General features: G+C 45.6%; 1 protein-coding gene across 11 annotated transcripts in view; it reads left to right on the top strand.

Annotated features, from left to right (window-relative positions):
• Nucleotides 1-14,937, top strand: part of HERC1 (HECT and RLD domain containing E3 ubiquitin protein ligase family member 1) — an 88,531-nt gene extending 73,594 nt beyond the window's left edge. For all 11 annotated transcript variants that reach the window (XM_050309129.1, XM_050309135.1, XM_050309134.1 and 8 more), the window contains 19 exons: nt 806-979; nt 1,193-1,486; nt 2,200-2,265; nt 2,378-2,503; nt 2,946-3,084; nt 3,536-3,717; nt 4,350-4,505; nt 5,001-5,123; nt 5,659-5,761; nt 6,465-6,634; nt 7,762-7,900; nt 8,368-8,537; nt 8,889-9,058; nt 9,367-9,532; nt 10,945-11,021; nt 11,226-11,478; nt 11,712-11,864; nt 12,487-12,792; nt 14,225-14,937. In XM_050309129.1, the coding sequence (XP_050165086.1) occupies nt 806-979; nt 1,193-1,486; nt 2,200-2,265; nt 2,378-2,503; nt 2,946-3,084; nt 3,536-3,717; nt 4,350-4,505; nt 5,001-5,123; nt 5,659-5,761; nt 6,465-6,634; nt 7,762-7,900; nt 8,368-8,537; nt 8,889-9,058; nt 9,367-9,532; nt 10,945-11,021; nt 11,226-11,478; nt 11,712-11,864; nt 12,487-12,792; nt 14,225-14,410 (3,153 nt within the window). In that variant the 3' untranslated portion in view covers nt 14,411-14,937. The remainder of the gene's footprint in view (nt 1-805; nt 980-1,192; nt 1,487-2,199; nt 2,266-2,377; nt 2,504-2,945; nt 3,085-3,535; nt 3,718-4,349; nt 4,506-5,000; nt 5,124-5,658; nt 5,762-6,464; nt 6,635-7,761; nt 7,901-8,367; nt 8,538-8,888; nt 9,059-9,366; nt 9,533-10,944; nt 11,022-11,225; nt 11,479-11,711; nt 11,865-12,486; nt 12,793-14,224) is intronic.
• Nucleotides 14,938-17,433: the final 2,496 nt, after the last annotated feature.

Below are 17,433 nucleotides of genomic sequence, written 5' to 3'. Positions count from 1 at the left end.
TCAGCCCGAAAAGCCTGGGCTTTTTTATTTATATCCTGTGTTTAATGTGGTGGGGCAGGCTGGGATCCCTCTGAACTCGGAGTTACAAAGATGCACATGGGTTATATCAGCCCCTCTGTTTAATGGAAGCAGATGGAAATGAACAATGCAAACAGACAGAAGACAGATTTATTTCTTTTAGTCCTTTATGCAACATGAAGAAATGTTTCATTTCCCCCAGCAAATAAGATAATTTGGTGATCTGAGTTAATCTAAAGCAACCTCAGAAGTTGTTAAGAAACAGCAGAATTTACTTCAGCGTTTGCTGTGTCGGGAACTTGTGGCATCTGAACAGAGGTTTTAGAACAGCTGATTATTCCAAAAGATGGTATTTTTTGTGAATAAATGTGGCACAAGTTATGACTCCTGTTAGCAGAGTCATGCTGTGTGTGGTTTGAAGTAGTTTTGTGGTTCTTGGAAAGTTTATTCTGAACTCAGACCGAGCATTAAGGTCACATTACAAGGCCAATCCTAAACTGAGGTTGCCTCTAAACTGAATCTTAACTTAAGGATGCAGCATTCACTGAAATGGTCTCTGTTTTTGGAGTGATAATGGCAGTATTGCCGTGGAAACGTGAGGAAGTGGCAGATGGAGGTGGCTACTCCGTAGCATTTGTCAGCAGATGATTCCCCAGCAGAGACAGAACTGTTTGAACTTGTGTGTTTTCTGGCCCCTGTGGAAACCAAGATGGCTGGTGATAAATCAGTGGAGCTGCTTGGTGAGTTTTTTTAATTTCTGATGTGTCCTGTGCCTGCTGTCACACAGGATGTGCTGGTGGTGAACTGCACCTCCGAGTGGATCTCTGCCAACCACGTCCTGGCCACCTGCAGGACTGCTCTGAAGCAGCAGGGAGTGCTGGGGCTGAACATGGCTCCCTGCATGAGAGCCTTCCTGGAGCGGCTGCCCATCATGCTGCAGGAGCAGTATGCCTATGAGAAGGTGAGAGATGAGCCAGCCTTTCAAATCCATTGGCTGGCACGAGGTTTGAACCTCAGCTGATGCCAGTGTTTCACCACAGAGAACCCCCCAGCCTTTCCTACATCCTATCTGCAAATATCCTTAGAAAAACTGATTTAAGCAAGGAGCAAAGTATTTTCTGAAGGATTTTCTGAATTGATTCCCACATATTTCCTTCCTGTGTCCTGCCTGTAGCCCCACGTGGTGTGTGGAGACCAGCTGGTGCACAGCCCCTACATGCAGTGCTTGGCCTCGCTGGCCGTGGGCCTTCACCTGGACCAGCTGCTGTGCAACCCGCCCGTGCCTCCCCACCTGCAGAGCTGCCTGCCCGACCCCTCGGCCTGGAACCCCTCCGAGTGGGCCTGGCTCGAGTGCTTCTCCACCACCATCAAAGCTGCAGAAGCCCTGGCCAAGGGAGCCCAGTTCCCAGAATCCTTTACTGTGCCAGACCTGGAGCCTGTTCCCGAGGATGAGCTCACTCTGCTGATGGTAACGTTGGGGGTTTTCTCTCGGTGTGTTGTTATTGTCATTGTGTTGTTATCATATATATGTTATTATCCACATCTCTATGCTGTGAATATTTATATTTATTAATATAAGCACCAACAATAACTAAGTTTAGTTTTTAATTAACTGGTTAGAATATACTGTTAAGATTGCTCTGTGTGTGTATAATGAGCACGATTCAGTAGCATATTAAAAAACCAAATTAAACCAACCCAAAGCTGTGACAGTAGTTTTCGTAAGAGGTAGAAGCAAGAAATGTAGAGCTTTGCAATGCATATTTTAAGGATTCCTTTGGCACATTTCTACACCAAGTTATTTTGCTAGTGTCAGTTTGCTTTATGATTTCTTACCTACCATATGTAAACCAAAATGGGAATTTTTGATTAGGAATTTTTTTATCAGCGAGATGTTTGCAATTGAATTGTTTTAAACCAGTGTTTCCAACTGAAATTTGTAAAAGCCTTAAGCATCAGTAAATAGAAAGAGATTATTTCATAGTGAATTTTGTTTGGTTTGCTTTTTTTTCATTTGGATTGCAAGACACAGATAACTGAGTCATTGTTGGCCTGCACACATCCTGATGTATCATTTAGAATAATTTGAATATTACCCTTAGAAAGGAAAATATGTGCATAACAATAAAAGAACGTGCATCTCTTGAGCTGAATGTGGCAACTGTGGCTTTTGCTGTGTAGGATAACAGCAAATGGATCAATGGCATGGATGAGCAGATCATGTCCTGGGCAACATCAAGGCCAGAGGTCAGTGCAGCTCCTGGTTTGGGGTGTCCTGGAGGGTTTTGTGCTCTTTTGAAACACTGGGGGCTGTTGGAAGTTCTCTTGTTGTGAAGCCTCCTGTGCTGCTCTTCCCTAGGACTGGCACCTGGGAGGGAAGTGTGACGTGTACCTGTGGGGAGCAGGCAGGCACGGGCAGCTGGCAGAGGCTGGCAGGAACGTCATGATACCGGTGGCAGCACCTTCATTCTCTCAGGCTCAGCAGGTGATCACTCAAACCCTGTCATGATCTAAGGATTTACCATCTGTTATTTGTCCAGCCTGTCAAAAGTCTCTCTCTAAATGTCTTCTCAATTTGTTCTTTGAATTTACTTATAAGTAACCCAAAACCCGTGTTTTTACTGAAGAGAAAATCTTTAATTATTTGGCAGATTCAAACCAAGAAGCTGCTGCAATCTGACAACACAGGATTATTTTATATAAGCATGATTTGAGTTATTTTATATGATTTGAAAATACCTGCCCAGCTTTAACGTAATACACATGGCAGTTTTGCTCTCTGAAATAACATTAACTCAATAAAATACTGCCATGACACAATCCCAAAGAGCACCAATTAAAAAAGGAGATGGTGCATTGTAATGCAGGTGTTACAGCTCTGCTGCATTTACCATGGTTTAAAATGCCTTCCTGTCTTTCTAAACCAGGTGGTTTGTGGCCAGAACTGCACCTTTGTCATTCAAGCCAACGGCACCGTTTTGGCCTGTGGGGAAGGGAGTTACGGACGACTGGGGCAAGGAAATTCTGATGATCTCCATGTGCTCACAGTCATTTCAGCACTGCAAGGTAACACTGCTGGCTTTGAAAGGAACCACTGAGAGAGCTCCAAGAAGCATTTTGGTAGTTAGTATAACTGTGTTGATGCTCTTTTTGCAGATTTAGACATTAAATATTGTAGTCTTTAATTAAAAAAACCTGAAAAAACCAAACTAGACATTAATTTTTTCATTCATGTTTAAGTAATAATATGTTCAAACTCCTTAATTTTAGGAAGTCTCCAGGGAAAAGTCTTTGCTCAGGTTAGGAACATTTAATTTCAAAGCTAATGGCAGGGCAGGAGCATGAATTGTACATGAGAAAACAAAGGGTTTGTTCAAAAGAAAAGTCAATTAATTAAGGAAACTGTTACTGTGGTTTGTCCTTTTCCCAGGCTCCATTGGCTGCCACCAGGCACACTTTGTATGAAGAGTTTGTTATCAATTATTCTGATCTTTGGTTCCTCCTGTTTCTCCACCAGGCTTTGTTGTGACACAGCTGGTGACCTCGTGTGGCTCCGATGGGCACTCCATGGCTCTGACGGAGAGCGGGGAAGTTTTCAGCTGGGGAGATGGAGATTACGGCAAGCTGGGCCACGGCAACAGCGACCGGCAGCGCAGGCCCCGGCAGATCGAGGCCCTGCAGGGAGAAGAAGTGGTGCAGGTGCCAAAATGTTCTGTGTCTCCTTCCAGCTGCAGGGCCTGCTAACCCAGTGCTGTGTCCCCTGAGTGCAAACAGGCCACTTGTGCCTGCTCTGGGCTCTCTGGACCACGCTGGGGATGTCCAGCTGAAGGAAGTTCATACCCCAGAGCCTGGTGTTGGTGTGGGATGTCAATGGACAGTTGGTCCTGGAGAAAGCTGAAAATCAGAGCGTGGAAGGAGGGGGGTGATCTAAAGGTTCTCAAAATGCAGGTGTGATTTGCAAGCTTCTCTTCATCTTTGCCAGGTGACTTTGACCTCCAAATCTGGTCACCAGGGCCTCCCCTGAGTGCTAACAGTGCACAAAACCATGTTTGGCTTTGATGGAGGTTTCTTTATAAAAATACAGGATAATCACACAGCTAATTTTTCCTGCAAATATCCTCTGGTCCTCCTCTGTAACGTTACCATCGAAAAGAATAAGAGATGGGTTGCTGGAGAAATCATTAATGCTAAAATGTCTTTATTTTAGCTCTTTAAAAGTGAATATAATTCAGGGGAGGGAAAGGTGTGACATATATATGTGTAACAGCCAATGTGATCTTGTGCCCACATTTAAAAATGTGTGTAAAAAATGATGTTTATTTTGCTTCCAGATGTCCTGTGGCTTCAAACACTCAGCTGTGGTGACAGCAGATGGCAAACTCTTTACGTTTGGAAATGGTGATTACGGTCGATTAGGACTTGGAAACACTTCCAATAAGAAACTTCCAGAACGAGTGACGGCGCTGGAAGGTTACCAGATTGGACAGGCATGGCTTACCTAAAACTAGCCCTGGATCTGGGTTTAAAGCTGGTGTTTGTAATGGATTTAAGTGTTCACTTGTGGCTTTTTAACCTTGGCTTTTATGTTGGTTGTGGTGGCAGAATTTGACTGTGCCTGATTTTTGTAATAATTACTTTCCTGACTCTCTTGATCCTCTTTTTGCAGAACTGCCCGTGGTTTTTAACATTTTAACATTTCAAGGTTGGGTCGATTTTAAGCATGAATCAGTGAGCTTCTTTACATTTTTAAACAGGGAATATGTGTAGCATAATACAACCCTTTGGCTCTGTGTGCTGAGAGGAACAAATACCAGAAAATCACTCCTGTGTTCTGAGTGTCTCTAATAAGCAGTGGAATTTTTAATGGTTTTACAAAGACACTTCATTTTTAAACACAGTTTTTCTTCTGAAAGGCAGTTGGAGTGTTTGAGTTAGTGGCAAGTCAGCAAAAATAGTGGTAATAACATATTTCTCTCCCTCAGGTGGCCTGTGGCCTCAATCACACTGTAGCTGTGTCAACAGATGGCTCAATGGTCTGGGCTTTTGGAGATGGAGACTATGGGAAGCTTGGTCTGGGAAATTCCACTGCAAAGTCCTCACCACAGGTTAGAATTCACGGGGAAATGATTCTGGGCACAAATTGTCGGTGTTGTTCAGACGTGTTGCAAAGTGTTCAGAGGGTAAATTATTAATTCCATGCTGTTGTAACACATTCTGACACAAATAATTCTGATTCTGATTATGGTGAGCCTGGTACTGTAAAGAGTTTCACAGAAATCAATCACAGTGACCTTATCTCAGTAGCAATACAAACAGAGAAATTCTGAGGTCGCTCTTAGAGAAGAGAGGTTTCTTGTTTTGGAAATTTGGAAATCCTTCCTCCAATATCCCTCCCCCTCATTCCCAGTAAAAAAATAGATATTTTGAATCATTGTGCACAGAATAAGATGTTACTTCCATTAAAGAAAACTGTGTTTCTGTTTCCTGTGTTAATTAGTATAATCAACAATGTATGCAGTGCACAGGGGGAAATAAAAAAATTAGTTTTTGGAACCAAGAGTTTCAGATAAAATTCATGTTTGCTTTCTCTTTATACTCTTGTAATACCATACCTTGGTTTTCTCTCACTTTACCTCTTAGAAAGTGGATATTCTCTGTGGAATTGGAATTAAAAAAGTGGCCTGTGGAACCCAGTTCTCTGTTGCACTGACAAAAGATGGTCATGTATATACTTTTGGACAAGGTAAGACAATCTGCTCTGTGGACATTCCCATCTGCAGCCTTGTGTGTATTGCAAATGAAAAGGAAGACTATTAAGACACATTTCTAAGGCTGACCTAAAGCTACTTTTTAGAAAAGCTCTGTCCTAATCTGAATTTTGGAACTTCAACAACGGAATTTTAACGTGCACCTAAAATCCAGATTTGTAGCTCTGTGCAGTTTGATCTCGGGACAACCTTTCAGGCTTGGAGGTTGTTTTTTTTTTCAGTAATTCCCTTTTTGAAGAGCATTCTCCTAAAATGTCATTGAATTCCACACATCCAAGAACATGGGATTACTTCAAAGTTTACCCAGTCCAATAAAGCGTGTGGTTGGACAGGAGAATTTCCACGAGCACCCAATTAAACACTGAATTTAAACAATTCACGGTAAACTTCTCATGTCAGTTAATTCCTCTGTATTTGCAAAGTGCACATTTCAATCTGGAGGTCTTGGGTTAGCAGACTTTGCTCTGGTTGGAGCGTTCAGAGTAGGGAACAACACTGCTGGTTTGTAGGAAACATCCCCTGCATTTCTCGTGCCAGTGTCCCAGTTCCAGGATTTTATGGAACTGCTTCCTGTCCCCTCCACTCTGCTGCTGGGTGGCTGTTCCTGTCCCTCCCTGTCTGCTGGGTGGCTGCCCCCTGGCTGGCCCTGTCCCCAGAGCTGTGTCCCTGTTATTCCAGATCGCCTCATCGGGCTGCCCGAGGGCCGCGCCCGCAACCACAACCGGCCCCAGCAGGTGCCGGTGCTGTCGGGGATCTTCATCGAGGACATCGCCGTGGGAGCAGAGCACACCCTGGCCCTGTCCTCCACGGGGGATGTCTATGCCTGGGGCAGCAATTCTGAGGGGCAGGTATGTGGGGTTTTTATCCTCCTCGCCTTTGGAAGGCTGGAATTGTAGTTTGCGGGTGTTTGGGGAATGTTTATCGTAACGAGGCTTTTGGCAATTTCTGTCCTTTCCCTGTTTGTTCCCTGTAGCAGTTTGGGGAGGCACTCAAAACATTCTAGACAAAGTATCCTAATCCAAGCTTTTTTTGAAAAAATTCATACATTTTTACCTAATTCTTGAGTTATCACCAGTTTTTTGAACATAAGACAATTTCTGTGTCAATCAGATTTGTGAACTCTTTAGGTGCTTTTCGTAGTGAAAATGTAAATTACTCTTTTTAAAGGAGCGATTTTATGAAGTCAGAAAAAAAAGGTGATAAATGATAAATTCTCCCTCACCAGATGTATAACTCAAATTTTTTGAAAGGACTTGAGCTTTTTGACACTTCTGCATGCTACAGGAATCAGAGAGAGCCTCTTCAGACAGCAGCTGATGGTGCTGCAGGAAGTTTAAGCAAATTTCATCCTCTGCTGTTTTAGGACTGAGTTTTTGAGAAGACTTGTTTTTTAGGAGCAAGTTTTTTAGGATAATTTCTCTTTGAGGTTTTTTTGTTGCTTTTGGTTTGTTGGTTTTTTGGTTTTTTTCGTATGGTACTTTGTGTCAGCAAGGGAAGAAGTTGTTAGGGTAAAAAATGTAAATAAATTGATTCTGAAAGCTGTTTTATATGATTTTTGGTTCAAAATACTGGTTTTATATGAAGTGGCAAAAAAAATGTACTCTTGCCATATGAAATTTTTCACCTAGAGAAAATGAAATTAAAATATGAAACTTGGTCAAAAGTCAGCACAGCTTCAGTAAACTTTCTCTCCACACAAATTGTGTTTTCATAAACCATTGTAGCATTTGACGTGCTGGAACAAAAATGGTCTTTAAATGGCACAGAGGAGATGCAGGAGATAGATCTGATACTGATAAATCTGCTCTTCCAATGGGGTACAGATGCAATATTTTATCAAAAATAAAAGTTTTTTATATATATATAAAAATACATTTTTACCATTTGCTCCGAATTTTGGCTTAGAGAGTTTTAGAAGTCTCAGGACGGCTGTTGATTGTTCTTTGTCCCTTTTCCTCCTGTTCCCGACAATCAGCTGGGCCTGGGCCACACCAACCACGTGCGGGAGCCCACGCTGGTGACGGTGCTGCAGGGCAAGAACGTGCGGCAGATCTCGGCCGGGCGCTGTCACAGCGCGGCCTGGACGGCACCGCCCGTGCCCCCGCGAGCTCCGGGTGAGGGACTGGCTCCTCCATCTACCAGGGGAGGTTTGGGTTGGATATCGGGGAGTTTTTACAGAGAGAATGCTCAGCAACACAATGGGCTGCCCGGGGAGGGGTGGAGTCACCGTCCCTGGAGGTGTTTACGGTGACACTGGATGCGGTCTGGGAACCACGGCGGGGTTGGATCAAGGGTTGGACTCGGTGATCTCAGAGGTCTTTTCCAACCTGGCTGATTGTGTGATTCTAACTGAGGGTTGGGTTTAGTCCTGCTGTTCCTGGGCTGTGAGTGCCACAGGAATTCCAAATGTGGGACAGAATTTGTTTAGTGTTATATCCATGCAGGGTTTCCAGTTATCTTAGTCTTAATTTGGCTTCTGTCGTGGTTTAACCTCAGCAGGCAGCTAAGCTGCTGTGGGGGAAAATCAACTCCAAACCAGCTGCCCTTTATCAAGCCCTGCTTTGTTTCTCTCCCCATGCAGGTGTTTCAGTGCCTTTGCAGCTTGGTTTGCCTGATGCCATCCCACCACAGTACGGGGCACTGAAGGAAGTCAGCATTCACACAGTGAGGGCGAGGCTCAGACTGCTGTACCACTTTTCTGACCTCATGTACTCGTCGTGGAGATTACTCAACCTCAGTCCCAATAACCAGGTACAATTCCTTTGGAAAACACTGCCTTGGCTGTGTTGTGTTATGCCACATTGTTAGAGAGTTTCTGGCCAGGTCCAGATAGATCTTTGTCAAAAAATTAACATAATATATAATTCTGGATTAAACCAAACTTTGTCAACGTGTTCTTCTGTATTTTCATTTACACTAGCATTGACATGTCAGTGTCTGAGTTTCCAAAAGCTTATTAGCTTCAAAACTCAAACCAAAAAGTGCTAACCCGTTTCCTGAAGCGCCGCAGTGCCAGTGATTGCTCTGAAGGGTTTTATTCTGGGAAGAATGGAATTGCTGTCCTTTCCTGACGTGTCCATTGTGGTTGCTGCTGTGTTTCAGAACAGTACATCTCACTACAACGCTGGAACGTGGGGAATAGTGCAGGGCCAGCTGCGGCCCCTGCTGGCACCGCGGGTGTACACCCTGCCCATGGTGCGCTCCATAGGCAAGACCATGGTGCAGGGCAAGAACTACGGGCCCCAGATCACTGTGAAGAGGATCTCCACCAGGTCAGTGCTGCTCCCACAGCCCCTGGGTGCTGCTGGAACCCCCCATCTGCAGAACTCCAGGCGTTCCGAGCTCCCTGTCCGGCTGTGTCGGGGCAGGGGTTCCGTAGCCCTTGTGTTTGAGTTACATTGTCTGGCTGTGTCAGGGCAGGGGTTCCACAGCCCTTGTGTTTGAGTTTCACTGTCTGGCTGTGTCAGGGCAGGGGTTCCACAGCCCTTGTGTTTGAGTTTCACTGTCTGGCTGTGTCAGGGCAGGGGTTCCATAGCTCTCATGTTTGAGTTACATTGTCTGGCTGTGTTTCTCCCCAAAGAGGTCGGAAGTGCAAGCCCATCTTCGTGCAGATAGCCAGGCAGGTGGTGAAGCTGAACGCCTCGGACCTGCGCCTGCCCTCGCGGGCCTGGAAGGTGAAACTGGTGGGAGAAGGAGCTGACGACGCAGGTGGAGTGTTCGATGACACTATTACAGAAATGTGTCAGGTGGGTCTGGGAACTCAAAATGCCTGGGGAGAGGGGTTCTGTTCTCTCTTTTAGTGTTTTCCAGATTTTCCTTTTTGCAGCGTAGCCAGTCCTCGCTCTGCAGTGCTGAGCCCCAGCACCAGGGCTGCCTGCTGAGGGTGTCTCTGAGGATCTGGAAATCTTCCTGGCTTGTGACAAGGAGGTGCTGTGAGGCCACACTATAACTGGTGGTACATGAGGCTCCTTGGGATTCTGAGATGGCCCCTACACATTGCAGGGGCATTTTGCAGCCTCCCATTCTGTCCAGCCAGGACCTTCTTGGAGAAGCGGTGCTGTGTTCCGTGCCTGCAGTGCAGGGACACCTCAGGCAGTGTTTTTCAGGTTCCTGCAGACACTGTCACCTCCAAATTCAGAGCTGGAAAGATCATCAGTAGCAGGAAGTGCCTGGTTTTGCCTGTCTGTGACCAGGATCTTGTGGCCATTGTTAATCTTTTCAGATTCCCCAGGAGCTGAAGGCTCCAGACTGCAGGGCTGAGACAAAGCTGGTCCATGCTCATGTATTCTGCCTGTAGTTTTGAGGATGTCTCAGCCCTGTGATTGTAGCCAGGAGAAGGATTCAGGGCAATGCTGGCTGCAGAAGTTTGGTTGTTCCTTAATCTTCCTGAAGCCTCAAACCACAAAGAATGAGGATGAGGGAGGTTAACGAGTCTGTCTGCTTAGTCTGGGCCAGGACAAGAGCTGTGGGTAGTGCTGGAGCTGGCACTGGAGTTAGAGTTAGGATACAGGATGGAAAAACTGAAGAACTCCATTTATTAGTGGGTTTTCTGAAACCTGTAAGACTAGAATAGGGTTGGTTGAGGCATAGTTTTTGGGTTCTTTCCTAGACAGTTTACATTCAACCTGAGGTGTGATGAGGGTTCAGAACAAAACTGAACATTTTTTTGGGTCTTGGAAAAGCTGCACCAGTAGGAAAAAGAGCTTGTGGCTTCTGATTCTTTTGGAAACAGGCACCAGGAATGTATCACAGAGCAGCCACAGGAAAATAACAATTATAGGCTGACATAAGGGCAGGTCTTGAGGAAAAAAAAGCTTTTATTACTTACAGCCTTCCCACCATGTTTACATTCTCTTCAATGTTTTGTATTAATCTGTAAAGAGTAATCATCACTATAGTGGAATATTCTGTCCTGTAATGCTGTAATGCCTTAATAATTCTGGCATTAGGTTTGTTATCCTATGCAATAGTTCTGATATAGGTTTGTTATCCTGTACAATAGTTCTGATATAGGTTTGTTATCCTGTACAATAGTTCTGATATAGGTTTGTTATCCTGTACAATAGTTCTGATATAGGTTTGTTATCCTGTACAATAGTTCTCACATAGGTTTGTTATCCCTGTGTCTAATAAGGGTTTTTTGTTGTTGATTTTTAAGGAACTGGAAACTGGAATCGTAGACCTGCTCATTCCTTCCCCAAATGCTACAGCTGAAGTTGGCTACAACAGGGACAGGTGAGTTGGGCAGGACTTGCTCTCACTGCAGGTGGCAGGGGGTGAAAATCCCAATCTTCTCGTGGCTGTTTTATACCAAATGATGAGACTTCAGGACTGTCTGGAGTGTATTTTTTCCTTCAGGTTGTGATGTTACTTTATTACGGAGGAGAGGGGCATGGTTTGTGAACTTGCTGGATTGCTGATGGCAATTTGTTGTTGCAGGTTTCTCTTTAACCCTTCAGCCTGTTTAGATGAGCACCTGATGCAGTTCAAGTTCTTGGGCATTCTCATGGGGGTGGCAATTCGTACCAAAAAGCCATTAGATCTTCATTTGGCTCCAATGGTCTGGAAGCAACTCTGTTGTATCCCACTCATCTTGGAGGATTTGGAGGAGGTAGATCTGCTCTATGTGCAGACCCTCAACAGCATTCTTCACATTGAAGACAGTGGGATTACTGAAGAAAATTTCCATGAGGTAAGGTGGGAAGGTTGAAGCTTTCAGGTTTATTCTGGGAGTGGTTACTTTATCAGATTGACCTTCACTTCAGTATTTAAATAATTTCAGTCTCCATTCTTGGCATAACAAGCACTTTGTGTGCATTTAGAACAGTTTGTGATCTTATCATATATAGTTCTAGGTGACTTATAGGAAAAAGTTAAAGTGGAGTGACTTACACTGAACATGCTTTTCCTGTTTTTTCATCACAGATGATTCCTTTAGATTCTTTTGTTGGCCAAAGTGCTGATGGTAAAATGGTTCCCATAATCCCTGGAGGGAACAGTATCCCACTTACCTTTTCAAACAGGAAAGAGTACGTGGAGAGGGCGATTGAGTACAGACTCCATGAGATGGACCGGCAGGTGAGACTCCTTGGGACCCAGCCCTGCTGCCAGTGGGGACAGGGGGGTGATTTATCCCAGTTTCCATCACAGTTTTTGGGAAGAAAAGCTTGGCTTTCTGCATCCTGACCGTGTCCCCACGGCTTTTCTTGCCCCACAGATTGTTTTGGGGTTTTCTTTTAAATTCATCCTGTTTTTCTCAGTCATTGCTCAGTTGGCAGAAGAGCATTAAAGTCAGAGCTTGTCTACATTAGAGTAGTCCCACTGCAACCACTTGAGGAAAGAACCTGGGCATTAAAACTGGACATTTTAACAACACAGAGGCTATCTAAAGTAAATATTATTGACAGACATTTGTTTAGTTTGAAACTGTTTCTCTTCTGCTGTGACACAAACACTGCAAATATTTCATGCTGTGTTTTGGGAAGTGTTCACTACCTGTTTGCCATTTGATCAGTGAGCCTTGTGAAAGCAGTGGACTAATTACAAGAGAGAGATGCCTGTGTGGTGTTATCAGTGTCAGAAAAGCAGCTTTCTCATCAGAGGTACCAAACCCTAAATCTTGTAGAAGGAGAACATGGTCCAGAAGTGGCAGAGGTGAGACAATTGCACTTCAAATGTCTGCTCTGTTTCTGGCCAACAGGTGGCTGCTGTCAGGGAGGGAATGTCCTGGATCGTTCCCGTTCCTTTGCTGTCCCTTCTGACTGCCAAGCAGTTGGAGCAGATGGTCTGTGGGATGCCGGAAATCTCCGTTGAAGTTCTGAAGAAAGTGGTGCGATACAGGGAGGTGGATGAGCAGCATCAGCTGGTGCAGTGGTTCTGGCACACCCTGGAGGAGTTTTCCAATGAGGAGAGAGTCCTTTTCATGAGGTTTGTGTCGGGAAGATCTCGACTGCCAGCCAACACAGCTGATATCTCTCAGCGATTCCAAATAATGAAGGTTGATAGGGTAAGTTGCCCGCTTTATTTGGCTTTTTTTAAAAATTATTATTACTTTTTTATTCATCTCTAGTATGGTCTGTCCTTTGCCAATAGGAGGCTGTTTCCACTGTTCTAAATTTAAAGAAAAAGCAGGGGATGGGACGTGGTCTGAGTTAAGCCCAGACATTTTGATTGTGCAGCAGGACGTAGGCTGCATGAATTGCATCTTAATTAACGTGGTGCAGTCGGAGACTGGAGGTCAAGACAAGTTCTTGCACTAGAAACAAACCTCCTTCTATTGTAACTCACCCCAGCCATTTTCTGTTCCAATCCCTTTTATCATTTGGTAATTTTCATTCTGTTTTTAAGTGTTAAATTTGCCCAAGTGGCACCATATGACCAGTAGTGAAGTATAACATTTTAAAACCACTGCAGTGAGTTCACAGTGAGTTATTTTCCACACAGGATGCAGTTCATTTGGCATTATTCTGGGGCCTTGTGCAGTGAAAGCACGTTGTCTGTGGACAACATGACAAAAGGGGAGATGGCAGTGGTGTGTCTGTCATCTTTGGGCGGTGTCTCTGATGTTCAGGCACGCTCTGGGTTGGAATTGAACGTTGCTTGGTACAGAGGGCTGAGGAGGGGGGGCAGCTGAGTGTCATCAGTGGGTTGGGTTATTTACAGAGTAGGTGACACAGCAGTGGTTTTGCACATACTTAAGGATGAAACAAATGCTGTAAACGAGGGAGGCCAATCCGCTTCCTAAAAGGAATTTGGGGCTGGAATAATTTCTTCATGGATGATCTGCATGAGGGGATGGAGTGCACTCAGTGCTGGTGAGGCCACCCCTGGAGTGCTGTGTCCAGTTCTGGCCCCTCAGCTCAGGAAGGACATGGAGGGGCTGGAGCAGGGGCAGGGAAGGGAACAGAGCTGGGGAAGGAGTGGAGCACAGGTGCTGATGAGGAGAGGCTGAGGGAGCTGGGGGGGCTCAGCCTGGAGAGGAGGAGGCTCAGGGGAGACCTCAGCACTCTCTACAACTCCCTGACAGGAGGTTGGAGCCAGGTGGGGGTTGGTCAATCTCCCAGGAACCAGCAGTAGGACAAGAGGGCTCAGCCTGGAGCTGTGCCAGGGGAGGTTTAGGTTGGATATCAGGAAGAAATTTTTACAGAGAGAGTGCTCAGCATTGGAATGGGCTGCCCAGGGAGGGGGTGGATTCTCCATCCCTGGAGGTGTTTAAGGACAGACTGGATGTGGCATCAGTGCCATGGGCTGGGAACCATGGCGGGGTTGGATCAAGGATTGGACTCAGTGATCTCAGAGATCTTTTCCCAGCCGGCTGATCCTGTGACTGTGAGGGTGCAGAGCGGTGGGGGCAGGGCAGGAGCAGTGAAATGCGGGTGCATGGCGTGTTTTCCGTGATTCCCAGCTCAGCAGTGTCCCCCTTGTGTCCGTCCCCACAGCCTTACGACAGCTTGCCTACCTCACAGACTTGTTTCTTTCAACTGCGGCTGCCGCCGTACTCCAGCCAGCTGGTGATGGCCGAGCGCCTGCGCTATGCAATCAACAACTGCCGCTCCATCGACATGGACAATTACATGCTCTCCCGCAACGTGGACAATGCCGAGGGCTCCGACACGGATTACTGACACTCTGTGAACAAAATCACCTTCCTTTTCCTACAGATAGTGCCCTGAGTCCGAGTCACCGTTGACATAATTTTACAGTAACCATAGATGTTTTAGGAGCATAAAAAAACCCAGATGTTAATAGGTGGTGGCCACGTTTTAGTTACTCTAAATGTAACAAACAAACAACAACAACAACAACAAATTAGATGTTTTTATTTTTTTGTGATTGTACAAAAGAAAAAAAAAAGGAAAAACAAAACAAAAAAGTCTGATGGGTAAGTTTTTTTCTCCTTTTTTTGGTCACTTTTGATAAGTTTGCATGGAGACATTTTGGTGCATTTTTGTTGGGAATAGTACATTTGTAAGCCCTCCCAGTGAAGAGTTGTACATCCCAATGAAGAGTTGTACATTGTGTATAATTGTTCATTAGCCAGGACTGTTTTACATGAATATTCACATATTTATTTTGTTTTAATTTGAATTGCCTGTGCAGGGTTCCTTATGCAGAGAAAAATAAAGCAAATTCAAGGACCGGTGGCTTGTTACACATTTGTGAATCGAGGTTGGTTGTCTCAATCTTCATGTTTTTTGTATTTTGTCTCAGGAAACCACGATGTGTTACAGTGTTTGGGCAGGGTGTGACATTTGCAGCACCTTAAAGTGTTTCTCTTCACTGACTGTGATGTGTAGCACTGCTTCTGTGTTCCCAGTGTCCCAGGGGCTGCTCTGTTTGGGTGTTGATCCTCCTACTGCTATCCAAGTCCATCTTGTGCTTGGTTCCTCCTTGCTTTTCCTGTAAACATTTTGCTCCTCCAGAGGAGTTGTTGGGCCACCTGCACTCAGAAACCTTGGAATCTTTTGGCAAAATAGTTGCATTTTTTTACTGTACAGATGACAGAGTTGGTTCCTGATTGGAGGGCAGAAAACTGACAGTGTTGGTGACAGGGCAGTAGTGGAGGCTGGGGGTTTATGCACATTTTTGGCTCTGCTTTGCTCTCCTTTTGTTGCAGCTGTACCTGCCACAATCAGCGTGGTTTGGGTTGCTCTGGAGTTTCATCCTGGGTTAGGACAGAAAGGTGCTGCTCAGAGGAACCTCTGCCCCTGTCCTCGCTGAGTGCTGGGCAATGGATAATTCCCAGTGTAGAAAGGAGCTCATTTGTGTCAAACCAGGAATGCTGTTTGGTGGTGAGGAGCAGGATTGACCTGAGAGCGTCCCCAGGTGAGTCAGGGCTGCTCTGCCCCCGTTCCCCCACCCTCATCCTCTCGGAGCTCCTGGGGGCCTGAGGGCTGCTGGGGGTGTTCATCGGTGTCACCTCACCTGGGACACCACTGACCCATCTGAGGCTGGAGCACAGGCAGAAATTCCTGCTGCTTCTCCTCACTGTATGTTCCCCAGGGCGGATTGGGAAATTCCTGCTGTCCAAGACTGGACAGCTCAGAGTGCTCAGAGCTTGCAAAGCTGCAGGGCTGTGCAGGTCTGGGTTTTACTGGTGATGTTCTCTCAGTCAGGACTAGCTGTTGGCTCGTGGAGAAGGTTTGTAGCTGTGACCCCCACACTGCAGGAGGCGGAAGGAGGGCTCAGGGCCCTGAAATCAAGCAGATCCTGTTTCCTTCCTCACTGTGTGTTCTGTTCCAAACTGGACTGAGCTCTTGCTGTCCCTTCGCTGTGTTGGGGGCAGTGTATTCACATTGTGGCCTGGATTTAGGGGTGTAACACATAAAAACTACAGTATTATAGATAAAAGGGGATTTTTATCCCCTGTAAGTCCTGTATTACTGCCTGCTAGACCTCCCTGAGGTGTCTCAGTGCTGCTGAGTTGTCAGCCTGTTTCAGTCAGGCAAAGGAAATAACAGAGCTGTGCCCAAAAATTGCAGTTTTAAATGGACTGTGCAATTGGCTTCTTGGGTAATGACAGAAAGTGAAAGAGGATGTTGATCTTGGTAAATATTGATGTTGATTAAGGGATTGTGTTTGATGGAGCTGTAATGGCTTGGAGCTACAGAGAACCACAGGCCTGTTTTCATCCTTCATCATCCCCTGAGTGAAATGTAATCACTTTATATACTCAGTTTTCAAATTGGATTGCTAAGTGAGAAAATTTGTTATTGGTGCTGAAAAAATGTATCAATTTGAACACAATTGTGTTCAGGTTTTACCATGTCATGAACAAATATCCCTGTTCATGTTGGGGAAGAGCAAAGGAGAGTGACTTTGAGCATTTGTATGTAAATAGGCAAAGAAACCAAGAGGGTGTTTTCAGATCCTTTTTAGCTCTATAAAGTAAAAAAAAAACACAACTACAACCCCCCCCACCCCAAACAGTCCTGACAGAAAAGTGGCAGAAAGGTTTAAGTAATAAGTGGACAGATGCAAACCCAGTTTTGTACCTTGTAGCTGCTTCAGAGTCTGTTCCTGCCCCACCCCCAGAGCCGTGTCCTTTCCTCCCAGGGGCTGGAGAGCTGGCAGCAGGAGAAGCTCTCTGGTTGCTGGTGGGACTGTAAATTCCTGCCTTGTTTTGGCTTGTCAGCACTCCCTGAATCTGGTGCTGTGTGTCCAAGGCAGGAGTGGGGCCAACATCCCAATTCCCACCTCCCAGTCGGTCTGTTCAGCTTTCCAGGCTGGCAGTGCTGGGTTGGGATTTGCTGTTTGTCCTTCCTGGCCACACTTGCAGTTGTGTTCCTTTGTGCTGCATCAGCAGCCACTGGAACCTGAGGGCTGAGGGAATGAAATGCCCGAGCTGTGCAGTGCCATTGACTGTCTGAGCTGTGAAGATGCCATAATGCAGTTCTGTTCCTGGTTTGCTTTCTGGGTGAGTGTTTCTTACAGATACTCACACTGAGCAAGGGTTTCTCTGGAGCTGCAGCTCTGTATGATTGAGGTGCTGTAAATGCTGTGTTTATTTCTGAGCTGAATTAGAGTTGCACCTCAAGGCTCTTTGTGGGTGCAGCTCACGAGGAGCGTTTTCAGGAGGTCAGAGCTGGCTCAGCAGCTTCTGCAGAGGGAAAGAAGCCACCCTAGGCAGGTAATCTGATGAAACAGT

Source organism: Myiozetetes cayanensis, unplaced genomic scaffold, assembly GCF_022539395.1.
Source record: "Myiozetetes cayanensis isolate MyiCay16 unplaced genomic scaffold, myiCay2020 scf14, whole genome shotgun sequence".
NCBI classification, from domain to species: Eukaryota; Metazoa; Chordata; class Aves; order Passeriformes; family Tyrannidae; genus Myiozetetes; species Myiozetetes cayanensis.
This window is presented reverse-complemented; position numbering and strand designations above follow the sequence as displayed.